Source organism: Rhinichthys klamathensis, unplaced genomic scaffold, assembly GCF_029890125.1.
Source record: "Rhinichthys klamathensis goyatoka isolate OS25496 unplaced genomic scaffold, OSU_Roscu_1.1 h1tg000027l_1, whole genome shotgun sequence".
In the NCBI taxonomy this organism is placed as follows: Eukaryota; Metazoa; Chordata; class Actinopteri; order Cypriniformes; family Leuciscidae; genus Rhinichthys; species Rhinichthys klamathensis.
Window position 1 is genome coordinate 2,408,373 of NW_026606577.1, and position 17,248 is coordinate 2,425,620.

Genomic DNA, 17,248 nt, shown 5'->3' on the forward strand with positions numbered 1-17,248 from the left:
AAAATATCGCTCCCCAGATGTAGATCTACATTTTGCTTCGTTTCGCTCGGACATTTAACGGCGTGTACATACACGCGGAATCACTCTGACATTTAATGGCGTAGACATACACGCAAAAAATGACGGTTCGTTTCGGCGTGGACATACACGCGGATAGCTCAAAATGCGTATAGATAACACGCCACTTGACTTGAAAGTGGCGTGTATGTTTACGCAAAGTCATGATGTCATGTTGCATTGCATCATTCCCCCCTCCAGATGATCGGAGATATCCTAAAGAGCAGCCCTGGAGGCGAGAAGGTCATAAACGAATACGCTCGTAGGTTGTTCATACAGTAATTTGTAAATTGATGTTCATGATGGTATGGGTTGTAATTGGTTTATGTGTGTGTGTGTTTAGAACAAGCCCTTCCCGGCGTTTAAAGGAAGCATATGCGAAGGGAAACATCTCTCTATTCCCATGCTTGGCTGACCCCAGGAGCAAGCTTGGTTATGTAGCTGTTGCCTCTCAATCTTTTTGATTTACAGGAGGAGGATATACTCTGTATATTGCAGAGTAAAGATTATCTACATTATAATTGATATGGCATTTATTTCCTTAGTTGTGTAATGTATAACTACTAGGTCTGTGTATTGTTCTGGTCATAGGAGCATTATTACCAATGAAGAAGATGGAAGTGGATATTTGGCATGGAGAATCAAAACTCTTCAGAAAGAAGCGTCAGAGGGATGGATGAAACGCCAACGGCGACCACAAACAGGTGCGAGATTTGATGTTTATGATGTTATGGGTGAACTATACACAATACAGATTGTCACTGTCCATGATACATATTGTTGCATTTTTGTATTGCGATACATTGTGACACAATATATTGGAATATACACTCACCTAAAGGATTATTAGGAACACCTGTTCAATTTCTCATTAATGCAATTATCTAATCAACCAATCACATGGCAGTTGCTTCAATGCATTTAGGGGTGTGGTCCTGGTCAAGACAATCTCCTGAACTCCAAACTGAAAGTCAGAATGGGAAAGAAAGGTGATTTAAGCAATTTTGAGCGTGGCATGGTTGTTGGTGCCAGACGGGCCGGTCTGAGTATTTCACAATCTGCTCAGTTACTGGGATTTTCACGCACAACCATTTCTAGGGTTTACAAAGAATGGTGTGAAAAGGGAAAAACATCCAGTATGCGGCAGTCCTGTGGGCGAAAATGCCTTGTTGATGCTAGAGGTCAGAGGAGAATGGGCCGACTGATTCAAGCTGATAGAAGAGCAACTTTGACTGAAATAACCACTCGTTACAACCGAGGTATGCAGCAAAGCATTTGTGAAGCCACAACACGTACAACCTTGAGGCGGATGGGCTACAACAGCAGAACACCCCACCGGGTACCACTCATCTCCACTACAAATAGGAAAAAGAGGCTACAATTTGCAAGAGCTCACCAAAATTGGACAGTTGAAGACTGGAAAAATGTTGCCTGGTCTGATGAGTCTCGATTTCTGTTGAGACATTCAGATGGTAGAGTTAGAATTTGGCGTAAACAGAATGAGAACATGGATCCGTCATGCCTTGTTACCACTGTGCAGGCTGGTGGTGGTGGTGTAATGGTGTGGGGGATGTTTTCTTGGCACACTTTAGGCCCCTTAGTGCCAATTAGGCATCGTTTAAATGCCACGGCCTACCTGAGCATTGTTTCTGACCATGTCCATCCCTTTATGGCCACCATGTACCCATCCTCTGATGGCTACTTCCAGCAGGATAATGCACCATGTCACAAAGCTCGAATCATTTCAAATTGGTTTCTTGAACATGACAATGAGTTCACTGTACTAAAATGGCCCCCACAGTCACCAGATCTCAACCCAATAGAGCATCTTTGGGATTTGGTGGAACGGGAGCTTCGTGCCCTGGATGTGCATCCCACAAATCTCCATCAACTGCAAGATGCTATCCTATCAATATGGGCCAACATTTAATCAATATGGGCTAACATTTCTAAAGAATGCTTTCAGCACCTTGTTGAATCAATGCCACGTAGAATTAAGGCAGTTCTGAAGGCGAAAGGGAGTCAAACACAGTATTAGTATGTGTTCCTAATAATCCTTTAGGTGAGTGTATGTGACACAATGCATAATTGTGTATATGTGACACAATATATTGGACCCCTATTAGAAACGCTTTGAACAACTCAGTGGAAAAAGGCATATAGTTCATCATAACATCGTAATATACATCATAAACATAATTCACCCGCTATATTGCTAAATGTACCCGATTTTTCAAATCAAGTAGATGAACAAATATCCTTTGATCTTATTAGATACATATTAGAAAAATTGTTCTTAGATGAATAAACTTTCAAAACCCAACTCCTTGTATTACAGGTCTATCTCAGTCCTCATGTACTTCCTGAATTACTCCAATGGTTTCTAAATGGACTATGGACCGAAAAGTCTGTCTCAGACTCCAGACACTCAACATGCTTGACTAATATTATGTGAATAGGCTACATTCATACTGCATCTGTTCCCCTTTAAAGGAACATTTTGGTGTAAATAAATGATATTGTTAAAACAGAAATAAAGTAATTTTGACTTGTCTCACAGTTTATAAAAACAAACAAAACGCTTTTATAATTACAAAATTTGCCTTATAGACTTTCATTATAAGTGTATTTTCGAATGCATTGTTGTGTTTTTGCAGTGTAGGGCTCGTTTGACATTGCTTTTTTCCATTCCACTGCACTACTTGTTTTTCTTTAGCAGGTCAAAAGGGTCAGATTTACGCTGTAGATGAATCATGTTTTTTATGGCATTATAGTGTTTGTGAAAAGCACTGCTTTATACGGCGATTTGCTTGCCACAAGACTTATCGAAAGGGCCAGAATTCGGCACTAAAACTGTCTTAAATGCCATCAGATATGGCGTTTTGGATGTAAATACCATTAATCCACAGCATAATTCTGACCCTTTTGGCTTGCCATATTGTTTGGTCCACTTACATTCTGTGTGAACCGTCCCTAATAGAGGTGAGGCTTGAAACTGTTGCCTTTGGCCTGTATATCTGATTTTGGAATAGGAAATTGGTTATTCAGATGACTCACATAATATCTCACCAAATGATCTAGTTAACACATGTCATAAAAACCTGGTAGTGCCCTAGGACAGAGTCATAGCCAAGCCTAGATGGCATCTACTGTACAATGTAGAACAATGTGACTCCCGTACGCCACAAATTTCCAAGTGTTGCCATTGCATGCTTGTTTGTTAAAGGGATACTCCACCGTTTTTTCATATTGAACTATGTTATTCTCTTATCTAAGACGAGTTGATACATACCTCTCTCGTCTCAGTGCGTGCACTGAATCGCTCTGTCGGGCGGAGAACTTTGAGAGCAGTTAGCTTAGCCCCATTCATTGTATATGGGCCAAACAGAGATGAAGTTAGAAGCGACCAAACACATCCACGTTTTCTCTATTTAAATATAGTTACATGAGTAGTTACACGACCAAGTATGGTGACACTAAATAAAATGTGGCGCTTTTTATAAGCGGGTAAAATGGATAACTATAATGTATGGCGGAATAGCACTTATTGGGAGCACTTCGACTCGGCGCTGTAATATCTTCACTCGTGAAAAGTCCTCTCCCCCCTCTCCCTCTCCCTCTCCCTGATACTTCGTCAACTCTGCACAAAAAACTACTACTACTGCAGGCGTGCAGGTCACGTTGGTTCTATTGACGGAAATGACAGGGAGAGGGAGAGGGAGAGGGAGAGGGTATAATCTCATAGCAATATAATATCGCTTTAAGGTTACCACTGAAGAAGTTTTGGTAACACTTTATAATAACTACACGCTAATAATCATTAGTTAAGCATGAGTAAACAGTTAATTCATCATTCATAAAGCATTAATAGACATTAATAAGCAGTTTATAAATACAGCTATAAATGCTTTCTTCGTGATTTACAAGCATATCTACAATTTATTTAATAATTGTATTTCATCCTTTATTAATGATCAATTTATTATTTCTAAATGAATAATTGCATTTTTTATAAACCAGTTATTTAAGAGTTTTCAGTGGTTCATAAGATTACTTAGAACGTGTAAGTAAATGATTAATAAACTATTTAAATGTACATTCATACATCTTATTATTCAGACATAGTGATGGTTACTTAGTGTGTTAATAAATGCTTTATTAACATGTATTTATGCTGTAATTCAGGGTTAATTCGGGTAGTTATAAAGCATTTAGTAGTGGTCAGTTAACTATTTCTGTGAGCTCATCTAAAGTGAGGTCTATTCATGCCTAGCCCACGACACCTCAAGAGTATGTATGTATGTGTGTATGAACAGTTGGTTTGTTTGTGGTAGATTTCTGCATTTCTGTATTTTAACTACTTTATGATCTCTTGCAGGATCAGCCACCATCGCCATATCCTACTGTACATCTCGACGCTGTCGCTGACCGGAGGAGTGTGCTGACTCGAAGGGTCCCTGCAGTGGTCAAACTGGATGGGCAGTCAGTCTGCAGGGCGCTTGCTTTGGAGGAAGGTGTTATTGCTGCTTTTTGTGCTTCATCTACAACGTGGTATATCCATCTCGTCTGAAGAACACCCTAATTTTCATTCAGCGATATGTTCTAAAAATGTCTGAGGTTGGTGATAAGCCTCTACCTGTTAGTGTGACCAGGGTAATCAACATTTTAGCTTGATCAACAACCGCAATGCCTACACCATTCAGCTGTCCTAAATGCTCTCGAAGAGCCTTCACACTGATGACGTTAATCCATCACATCGGACTTGTTCATGCACATGAGCCACATTTGGTCAGTTGGTCAATGAAATGCTTCTTAAAAAATATTTAATTTAAAAAAATATATATATATATTATTGTTTTTTTTTTTATATCAGACATGACATCCTAAACATTGTGGCATTTTATTTTGGGATGTTACATTGTATGGTTGTGAGTTGAATTATTATCGAATCTGTGAATTAAAGGACTAAAATAAATCTCTAAAATTCAGTTAGTTGTTGTTTGCCTTTATTTTCTTTCACTCCTTAAGGAATAAAAAGGAACTTTTTTGCCACCTAAAGGTACAAAATTGCTTTGTCACTGGGGCGGTACCTTAATGGGACAAAATTGTACCCTTTTCCAGAGGTACTTTATTGTACCTTTGTCTAAGGTACATTATTGATCCTCAAAGGTACAGTATTGGCCCTTAGAAGGTACAAACAAGTAAGGTACAAATTTGCTCCTCTGACTTAAGGTACAATAATGTACCTTTGAGGGCACCACCCCAGTGACAAGCTTTTGTTCCTTAAAGGTACCGTTTTGTACTTTTTTTTCTGAGAGTGTACAATGAATGGGGCTAAGCTAACTGCTCTCAAAGTTCTCCGCCCGACAGAGCGATTCAGTGCACGCACGAGACGAGAGAGGTATGTATCAACTCGTCTTAGATAAGAGAATAACATAGTTTAATATAAAAAAACGATTGATGATGATTGTGTATTTAAAATGGGTCATTTATGTAGTAGTAGAAATGTGGATTTCATTTGGAGCCTTCTAGACTGAGAAAAGCCAGAAAATGTATTTTTTGCTTTTTGGCATGAAAGATAACAACTCCCAGAATGCACTTGCTTCGCTGCCCTAGGAGGCCACTCCCAAGCCACGCCTACCGGTAAGAGAGCGCAGTTAAACAACAAGGCTAGGCTACTAGTGAGTCTCCGTGACAAGTCTACCCAGGATTTTGTGATCAGCCAAAATGTCCAGGATTAGGCTTTTGCGTTCTAAATTCGCCATTCATCATGTTTGGCGAGCAGGACGAGGCTAGGGCCGCGGGAGAACGACGCGAGGCCGGTGGCGTGATTACTGATGAGCGACACCTGTGAGACGCACCGGTCTCGTATCTCACGGAGGAGTGGGAATTTTCTTAGCAATGCTACCGATCACTTGTTTAGCGTTCATGTAAACACGACATTCAGATTCACCAATCGGAATGAATTCAGTCAGACTGAAACAAAAGGTGTGCATGTAAACAATGAATGGCGACTGCAGAAAGCAAAAGCTGAATCCCGGACATTTTGGACGATCTCGATGGCCAGACATGTCCGGGAAAAAGAGGATGTATGGTAACCCCTACTACTCCGATTTCTCCACAGAACAAGAGCCTGTTAGCTTAGCTTCCAAATAAAAGATGGCTGACACTATTTTGTACATTCTGTGAATGAGATCTATGGGCGGGTTGAAAACATGCGGAACAGCTCCTTCTACTGGCTGTAGTTTTTAGCCTCTGGCCAAAAAATCCTCCGATGATGCAAAATGACGATTTTTGCGTCATCTGAGGATTTTTTCCAGACAAAAAATACATAATTCTCTCATCTCAGGGGGATATGAGGGAGGAAAGCATGGTAATTCGAAAATACTACAGGTTTTCTACTGATGCAACGCTTAATGCTAAATCCTGAAGTATCCCTTTAAATACTTTGGTTCATAATCATGTACTCTCAGCTCCAGAATAAGACATGTGACCAATAGCTGTTTATCAGAAGTGCTTCCACTGACTCAGGGATTCTAGATAATAAATAAAAAACAGCCCCTTTCAAACTTCACCGATTGTCTAATCTGGGCAGAATTACTGGTAACAGCCTGTCTATAAATCAGGTGGTCATCACTTCCTTTGCCCACAGAATCTGGCACCACCACCTCTACATCTGCTATTATGTAATCAGTTTTATCAATAGTGTTGATGACACATAAAGCTCTGCGTTGACAGTCTGTTGGTTCAGGATGTAGTCAGGGAATTTTTTTATTTACAACATGTTTTTTCCCCGTCAGGGATCATTCTTCATTCCTAAAATAAAAAAAGGTAGGAGCTTGGACATATAAATATATAAAGCGTGTATGTGTAAATCCGTATTAAAATCCACTCAAATACAGATTTGCCTATACCCTCTTCTGATGTGGATAAATGACAAATCTGAATATACAATGGGGGAAATGTATATTTTAACTTGTCACTGATTCATTTTTCACCACTTTTAGACTTTTTTTTATCATGGTCACTTAATGCGTGCATAAATAAATAAATAGGAATTGTGATTTAAAAATAAATGTATGGTTTAAAATGATGCCTAATAACATGTCACATAGCTGCCAACTCTCACGCATTGGCCGTGAGACACCCGCATTTGATTGGTTTCACACGCTCACACGCCACACTCCCGATTTCTCACGCTGAAGTGTCAACCCGGGCGGTCAAATGCCTGGAAGATGAGTTTATCTATATATCTACCTGTTGAGCCACTCGTGATCGACTAGTTATACCGCAAATTCGTTAAAAAACATCCCGTTATCTAGAGCGAGCGTGCATGCGAGACAGAGATTGTGCTCCAAACCGCGTAGAGCGAGCGAGAGACCTTGCGCGAGCGAGACCGCCCCCCCCCCGTCAACAAATCTCACTCGTCTCTACCACCCCCCACCCCCCCCCCCCCGTCAACAAATCTCACTCGTCTCTACCCCCCCCCCCCCCCCCCCCCCCCCCCCGTCAACAAATCTCACTCGTCTCTAACACCCCCCCCCCCCCCCCCCCCGCAACAAATCTCACGCCGAGCAAAACTCAAAAGTTGGCAGGTATGATGTCATACTGCTGTAAAGACAAGTGTCATGTCAGTTATCGGGTAGGCCTATATTTTGAAGAACAATCCTGAATCAATGGGTTTTCCATTTTGATACAGTCAGAAGCCATGTAACAAAGTCAGTCTTTGCATGTAATCAACTGAAGAGGAGCTTTCACCTGACATCTCTGACGTCGTGCAGAATTCCCCTGTTTACCTGAGACTCCAGAGGTTCCAACATGCTTGTTTTCCAGGCCAGGAAATGACTCAATGACATCTCTGTCTGATATGACTCAAAGACAGCTGCACAAGTGTACGTGTCAATAGTGTGGAGACCGGGATAGCTGCAGGTCGGAGTAATAATAATGGGCCTGCCGAAAGGAGGCTTGCCGAAAAAAGGCGAATTGTTACAACAGAAGAAACTAACCCCTAACCCTATAGCCCACACCCTGACTGACAGCTTTTGTGACCAATGATAAAGACCTTTCGTCACGCCGACTACTCCAACCTGCAGATCTGCCCTCTGCTGTTACAACAATGATCTGCAGCCAATATTTTGAGATGATATTTACCATTCCAACCGGAACTCATAAATCGGTATGTACATATTTAACCTTTCTTTTAATGTCTATGTATTTAACCACCAGGTTATATGGTTAAAATGTTACTATGGATATATATATATATTTTTTTTTTTTAAATAAATGTTAAGTTTTTTTTTTAAACTGTGTTTATGTAGCTATACATAAATACTTTTAAGTTTTAGATGCTGTCACATCAGTGTTGTATGATTGGATGCAAGTACAAACGACAGATTAAAAAATGATTACAGACACGATCCATATTAAACGTACAAGCAGCACAAAAAAATTTAAATAAGGTAAAACAATATTAACATTATTTAATGTTTTGGCAACATAGATTTTAATGAGGCACAAAAAAAATCACAAAACACACATAACATACTTAAATCATTACACAGCCTTTACAGGACAATGCTGGGAAGGTCAGCTACAATATTCCATAACTCAGCATTTCAGTCATAAGCAAGATTAGAGGTCCACTAATATCTTAACAACTGCATCAGTGGATTTAAGCACTAAACTGTGATAGTGGCAGTAATTTTGCTGTTGTTTGTTCATTTGTATTCAGCAAAAATGTTGACGTCTTTGTTTTTGTTTGATTCATTTTATGTGATGGAATATGTAATTCATAATTATTTGATATAATGGACATCAAGGCAACAAGGAATAAACCACAGTTTAATCTAAGGCATCCTTAGTGGTACAAACATGAGTCCAAACCAACAGCAGCGCTTTATCTGAAATATGTGCGCCATTTCTCATCGGATTAAATACAATTTATTTTAATCAACTGTGCTTTACAGATGATTGAGTTCTTATTGAACCATTAACTTGGCACAATACATAAACAAATGACGAATCAATATTAATATATGACTTCATTCGTAACCACCCTTTACTGTTTCTTTTTTGACAGCAAGCATGACTAGTGGCATTTCAAGTAGTCAGTATTAGAGATGAGAATATAATCTAGTTTATGAGACATTCATTTGCTAATGATAGCTAATGATAAGTAACAGCAATTAAGTAATAAAGCATTTAAGTATCTCAGCTCAATGTTAATAAGCATGCATGATAAGTCCTTCATAAACTGTTCATATTAACACACCCTTTTACCAAAAATGATAATAAATTAAATCCATTTGATTGCATATTGGTCACATGAGGGCCTTGAAATGTTTAAAGGGCAAACTGGATCAGGTTTAAACAAAAACACTCAGACTCAATTTGTTTTGCAGAGCAGCTTGTGACTATTGTTAATATGTCTTACTGTAATGACAAATATTAATAATATGTAGTATGTGTAACATGGACACAATTATGTAACATGCTACTGTATGTCTGAAACACTATAAAATTACCATATTACAGTCAAATGTGCATGTATCTCATCCCTAAATGCCTCAATGGTTCTTAAGGACGAAGATCTTACTTATCAACACTCATTTATTTTTCTGATCTGTTTAATTTGACTATCATAATCTCTAAAAGTGTAGAGATAAGTAAAATTTTGCATAATCTCAAGCTAGTTAAATTAAGTTCAAGTACAAAATATGAAAACTGTCAAACTGACTAGATATGATCCATCAACGCCACATTATTTTCCCTAATGAAGGCAGAAATACTAACAACCAGAACAAAATCCTAGTTTTGGCTGCTTCTAATTAGACCCTCCGATTTATAGGAAAACTTATGTACATGTTACATGTGCAAAATCACAAGACCACTAGAAAACTCTCATCTAACCTATAATAAAGACAAAATCTTTCCTTCGTTTGGCAGTTTTCTCAGTAATGCACTTGGCAAACGGAGTCGGAAGGGGAACAGGGGAACCAAACCGTCAGCCGCTGGTCACTTCCTGCTGCCGCTGAAGCTCATTGGCTGGACCTCTTTCTGTCTGAGGTCTGTGATTGGTCCATCTTCCTCTTCTCGGGTCTCTTTCAACTCGCCTTCTGAGATTCAATGTGCAGCATCGGCCAAACGCCACATAAAAACTTCACTTTTGGTCTGTGCTTGAGGTAGGTTGACCGAATCTGGAGGCTATGGCAAAAGAATAAAATAAAATAAATGATCTCCATATTTAATTACATCATCCATTCAAACAACATATTTTTTCCACAGATACGTACCTGAGGAGTATGTGTAAATATGACCCCAGGCCTGTTAGGATGTGCCACCAGGCGTGAAGCTGCGTAACCGCCCCAAACACAGGAGGCAGTCGCTGCCGTGTGGCTCTGAATGAAACATGACAAATAATGACCTCTTGTAATGTTATTTATGTTGGCTAAATTTACATACTATTTCAGTCAGAGTAAAACTGACTTAAAGTCAGAAAATAGAAAATATAACAATATATTATACATAATATATAATACATTTTTTAATCAATAAAATATTTATTTATAATATATTGAATATTTAGTTTGATTTAGCTTTTCTTGTAAATTAAGATGTTATTTTTGTTGACGAAAATTGATATACTGCTAAATGTAAAAATGCAATGGAACTAGAACTACCTTAGAGAGTCACACATGATATTATCGATGTTCCATAATACGAATCCCAACAGGAAGACGGTTAATGACGTAAAGCAGAGGGCTCTGAGCCACGGATAGACCCTGCAAAGCATAGACATGATGTTAAAGTATTTACTTCCTTAATAGACAATCACACCTTCTTAATACAGACAATGTTTTAGCAAACTTGAATTCAAGTCTGGCTCTATTCTGCTATGAACCTTTCCACTTTTCACAATCCAATCAATAGAGTGTAACATTCGGGTTCTGGAAGTAAAAATTCCATTCATTTTCTCCATAGGGGAAACAATTTTGAACAATAGCTTACCTAGACAGACCTGCTGTGAGCTACGAGGTGGTTAATCAATGGTATATGCTTTTGTTGAAGCCATCGGCCTGCATTATTTCAACTTATTTTTTAAATAATCGTGCTTAGCAGCAGAATTCCTGGTGAAAAACTACATTACTCCAAAAACTCCACCAATCAGAGAAATTAGGGCTGCATCCGAAATCACATCATCACTTGTGTAGGTACTTATTTTGAATACGTAATTACTTCACAACTGCTAAAAAAGTATTTGGTATGAGTGTGTGGCCTCATGGCCTCCATCCTATGCACACTTCAGAATCTCGCCGGAAGTAGTTAGGCATTTTGTTACTGTTTATTCAGACATACTTCTTTTGTCACATACTGTTTTTTGCCTACTGTATAGTATTGAAGTATGCGATTTCGGATGCAGCCAAGCAAATTGTACCAAAATAACTCTTTACCCACAAACTCCCATGAAGCACTGCGAATGACGTAATAGTCATGCTGGATTCAGAACTACACACTAGCATAGTACTCTTACTATTTCTGCCATGTAATAATACATTGATACTACTGAAATATTTGTGTATATATATATATATATATATATGCAATTATGCATATTTTGCAATAAACATAAACATATTCTTTCTATACATAACCAACATCTTTAAATCGAAAGCTTTATATTTATCCGTTGTTTTTAATTAGATTATATTATTCTCAATGCCTCATGGGATTGTAGTTCTTTCCCTTCTTAAAGCCATTAAGTACACAGTCTTGTACCTTTTTGTCAAGAAAAAAAGAAAAAAAATATTTTTTATATATTTTTTTGCCTCACATCAAAATGTGTAATGTTGTGATTGACCATAGCTGGTTGGCTTTTATCCATGGCTTATAATGCTTTAACAAAGACTTTCTTTCTTTTTTTTTCTATGGGAAAAATTAATCTGAAAGATACTTTTGGAACCAAGGCTGCCAGAAAATTGGGTGGGAAAAATGTATAATCCATTAAAAAAATTGTATGAACTTAACTCTATTTTTTGGGTGGGCAAATACAGATTCATTTACTCACCATGTGACTATGAAAACTGAGCGAATCACCAAGAAAGCCACTAGTACGGCATACATGACCTGGGGGAAATGATAAAACCGCTGTTAACCTGTATTATTTAACATCAGCATCTGATATATAAACAATATGATTGTTTAAATGGTGATTTTTTTTTTTACATGAATGTGTTGTGCTGGCAGTTTTAAACAAAAGACATCACAGCAGTGTGTTTACAGAAGCTCATGAACCATTCAATACCCTGAGAATGAATAGAGCCACGCCTAACTGTCATGCCCTTAACAACAGAAACGGACAGCAAACACTGACTGCAGAAGAGCCAGTTGTTTTGACACAACATTGTCATGCTCTCAAAGAAACCTGACATGGTCAAGTAGGATAAACCAAACTAAAGATGTTCTTATAATGAGAGTCGGGCCTCACCTGGTGAAAGACAGGCTCTTTCCATATCAGGTAAACCTAAAATAAAAAAAGTTTGTACTTAAAAAAAAACCAATAGTAGATTTTTTTCACTGCATATTACTGTATGTGTTTTAGAATTTATAAGAGCAAAGAAAAACTTACCACACTAACAATAATACTGAAGGTCACCAAAAGTGTAATTGAGGAATAGTTAACAGCACGCTCTTGCTTGAAGCACTCATATCTGTAGCATGTAAGACACATATTTAGATCAGTCACAGAACAAAGTCAGAGGAAAATCATCCACAATAAATGACCTACAATCATACACTACAGTTCAAAAGTTTGGGGTCAGTAAGAATTTTTTTTTACATTTAGAAATATATGAAAATTGAAAACAGTTATTTTAAGTTTAAATAATATTTCACAATATTACTGTTCCTACTATATATGATCAAATAAATGCAGCCTTGGTGAGCATAAAAGACTTCTTTCAAATCCAAAAGCTTAATGATAAAAAAATTCTGATCCTCATTACGGTCAAGACAAGCATTCAGAGGTCAAAGGTGAAACTTTGAAGGTGTAAGAAAGGTCAACTTACAGACAGTAGACAAAGACGCAGCAGCTGTAAATCATCGGCAGCTCATCCAGTAACTAGAAACAAAAGACAATCCAGAGACAGACAGCATTTGTTTGTCACTTGTGTATTATTGCTATTGCTTTGGGCATGTACCGTTAGAGAAGCAGCTTTGTGGCTACGAGAATGAAAGCGTGCTTGAGAACAAGATGCACACTTTGAAAGGCTAAAGAGAAGTCAAGCTTACCTGCATTTCATACTGTAGTGTCATGTGAAAGCTCCATGAACCAATCCCTACGGCTGTGCCAAAAAGAGCAACAACATAAAAACAGAACATTTAATCTACATTTGTTTTGGAAATACATATCAGTGGGAAAGGTCACTCCTTTCGAAAAAAAGAGATTTGTGTGTTTAAAAAATAATGTGAATGATGCATCGTACCAGCGAGTCCTAAAAATGACCACACATAGCGTACTTCCAAACCATCTTTACACATCTGAATGGCTCCGTAAATGGGAGGTAGGATCATTATCAGGTTACTGACAGTATTCCCTGGAGAAAGCAAAAAAACAATGTTTTCATGTTAATGAATGTAAATATTAAAGTCACCATGAAATCACAATTGACAATTATTATTTTTAATAGAATATTGCAGTATTTGTTATAAATGATGCATCCGTGCACATTAGGGGTGTAACGAGGTGTACACGTTCCGAACTGTAACAGAATGGACATCCCAGTTCGGTGCAAACAGTCAGACGATGAATACAGTCAGTTACAGGTGATCCACACTCCAATCCAGAAGGGGGCGCGTGTGTTAATGCAATGCTAATCGCTAAATGCCACAACAGCAAAAAGAGCAGAAGAAGAAATGACAGTCTATGCACCAACCCAAAACTCTGATGGCACGCAAGAGCTTGCTAGTTGCCTGTATGCTGAGTTTCGATTCATTTTTGTGACGCGTTCCACAAGCTTCACGGAAAGGAAACGGCAGAAAGCGGCATCCTGTTTGTTTTCTTTATTTTATTTTTATTTTGAGAGTACTAGGTAAGTACAAAGAAAATTACATCATAGGCTACGCATGCACAACACATTAATAAAACCAATACATTTGAAAGCAGACGTTGAATTTTACTTTTACTTCGTAGTACTGTGCTACGTTTGGGGGTTGGGTGGTGCCAGACATGTAAATGTACTGAACTTGTATCGAACCGTGACCCCAAAACCAAGGTACGTACCAAACCATGGCTTCTGTGTACAGTTACACCCCTAGTGCAATAAATTCATGCGCCCTCATAATCTTTAATCAAAATAACTTCCCCTCCCTCTTATAGTGACATCTCTACTCTACTCTTCTCTGAGGTGTTTACTGACGTGAGGGCGGGGCAACCTGTCACTCACATGAGATCCACCAATAGCAAACCACAACCATCCAATCAATTCCGATAGACAAAATCAAGTCCTGCCCTACATTTTTTCGTGTTTGAGAAGACATTTCACTTGGATATACATCACAATAGGAAAGGAACAACTATCACAACTTCCATTTCATGCTGACTTTAGGCCGTATTTGAGATACTCTATAAACAATAAAAGCAAAAACTGCAGCAAAGCTGAACAAAAGTTGAGTGAACTTCATCCAAACTGGCCTCTTAGAATGAACTAACATGGTGTATACGGGCCTATTGTTTCATTGTTTGGATATACACTACAGCTGACCATACTGAACATAGCACATTCCTCCACCAGAATTCCTGTTGGTTCAGCAGCTTTTAAAACTTAAGATATGACTGTGTGTAATGTACGTTGCAAAATACAACTCAAATAATTAGACCAAAAACCACTAAAAACCCATAGGGAATTGCAGAGGGAATTTAAGCTCTATTAGTATTAGTGTGTTAACTGTCACTCTGTACCCTTTGAGCATCTTATCAATGTGACCTGAAATGTACAGTACTTAAACAAGATCTAATGGCTATGCAGATTGTGTCCTTCCATACTTTCATATCTGGGATATAATCAGCAGTCAAGCTCAGAATAAAAAAGTTCACAATAAAGCAATCACAGAAACCTAGGTAGAACTTCTCCATTTAAATCTCTATAACCATGGTGAAAGTAATGGTTAATTAGTTTGACTAGTTGTTTGGAAATATGCAAATTATGGTATTATTCTTACAAAAATACTGATGGTAATAAATGGCACTTATGGGTATTGTTCACCTGATCTGGCTGAAAAACCAACTAGAGCAGCAAATCATCTTAGGCTGGTTTTAATGTTGTTGGTTTTATTTCAGCAGTGAACAAAAAATCCCACTGAATTACCATAGTCCTATTGTAAGGCTCGAAAAGTAACTCATATTTAAAAGTAAGTTCATATTTACAGTAAAAGTTATTACACTATAGTCCTTATGACTACGTTCAACTGATACTGGGACAATACTTAAGTCAGTTTATAATTAAAGCAAAATTAAAGAACGTTTAACATAAGAAAACATCTACATGGTGGGAAATAAAGTGTTTTTCTGTTCATAGTCTTGATTTCACTGAAAATCAGTCGACGCTCGTGCACCACCCCAAATGCCGCCACTCACTAACGTTAGGTTTCATTCATTGTCTTTCCGGTCATTTGTATGATTTTCCTGTGTTATAGGGCTTTATGATACGAGTTCAAAGCGGACTGTGGATCGCAGCTGGCCTCGGCTGCTAAGTTACGAATCCTACTATGGCAATTAAATGCTTATGAATTTTAAGTAGGTCACGCTGACGTTGTTTGTAACTTCGCTATGAACAAGGCTTGGCTTTTTTATATTAATTACGTCGTTTTGACGTTGCTTCAAAACCTTCCAATGAAAAAAGAAGTGACTCATCAATATTAATTAGGCTATGCTGATGATGCGTCGTAAGTGTCCAATAGCGGATGCTTGCCTCATGAATATTAAGTATCCCGCATTCTCATAGTAGGATTCAACAATACTCCTCTCTAACGTTTTAACATCCGTGTTTACCACCCTACACGACCATGAACCGTTTGTCCCGAACACAAGCTCACCGTTCAAACGTACTTACAGAATTCTGCGATGTAATACGAGACCACATAATTCTCCTCGCACCAGTCGAGAGTTGAGGTCGGTGTTCCCCAGTAGCCCGGCCTGTCCGCCGCCGGAGCCATGATGAGACAGAGATCAGATAGTAGGACGGGCGGAGGGAGGAGTTGCTTGTACGGTAACGGATTCAGTGCTCCATCCAATCTGAACCGGCCTACGTGCGATAACAGTTGCAATGCAAACAATAGCCTTCTGAAACTCAATACAGCGAAGTGATCGTTGTTCTGGTCTAATGTAGCCCACTATATACGCTCAAAAATGCACAATGCACACACTTAGGCTATATTGCATTAGCTTAAAATATCAATAGTTCATGTGCATTATACGTTGATTAATTGTAATGTGTATATATTAGTGTGTTTATAATCTCTTACGGATTATATAATTTGTGATGGTGTAATGAAAAATAAAGTGTAGTTAAAGGGATAGTTCACCCAAAAATGAAAATTACTTCCATATAGTATTTTTTTCTATGGAAGTCAACAATGGCTACCGTCCGTCAACTGTCTGGTTAACATTCCTTAAAATATCTTCTTTTGTATTCAAAAGAAGAAAGAAACTCATACAGGTTTGGAACAACTTGAGGGTGAGAAAATTATGACAGAATTGCATTTACTATGCATTAAAAATAAAAGTTGTGTCTGTTAATATTATTTAATGAACCTGAGCTAACAATGAACTAACATTAACAAAGATTATACTGTAACAGATGTGTTGTTATTGTTGGTTAATGTTAGTTGATGCATTTACTAATGTTAACTAATGGGACCTTATTGTAAAGTTTTACCAATATTTTTATTAGAAATATTTGTTTTGTTGTTTCTATTTTCCCTTGAATTTTGGGATTCTAATTGGCTTATTTAGCTGTTTTTCCTGAAAAAGACTTTTTTTATTTTACCCACAATACAATTTTTCATCATGATGTATTATTTTTTGTGGGTTGAAGGTTAAACTGTCACAGTTGAACACATTCTCATCTGATCAGATAACAGAGTTTACACGTGTGAGAATACACACAAACCTATTTCTTTTGGACAGTCAGTGTCT

At 38.0% G+C, this 17,248-nt stretch overlaps 1 protein-coding gene across 1 annotated transcript; it reads right to left on the minus strand.

Annotated features, from left to right (window-relative positions):
- Positions 1 to 9,931: 9,931 nt before the first annotated feature.
- Positions 9,932 to 16,408, minus strand: acer3 (alkaline ceramidase 3). The gene is made up of 10 exons (XM_056244481.1): positions 16,164 to 16,408; positions 13,539 to 13,649; positions 13,345 to 13,397; positions 13,122 to 13,174; positions 12,683 to 12,764; positions 12,542 to 12,577; positions 12,122 to 12,180; positions 10,737 to 10,838; positions 10,350 to 10,454; positions 9,932 to 10,260 (listed from the first exon to the last, which is right to left on the minus strand). The coding sequence occupies exons 1-10, from the start codon at positions 16,264 to 16,266 to the stop codon at positions 10,161 to 10,163; spliced, it is 804 nt and encodes a 267-aa protein (XP_056100456.1). The 5' UTR covers positions 16,267 to 16,408; the 3' UTR covers positions 9,932 to 10,160.
- Between the last annotated feature and the right edge of the window lie 840 nt (positions 16,409 to 17,248).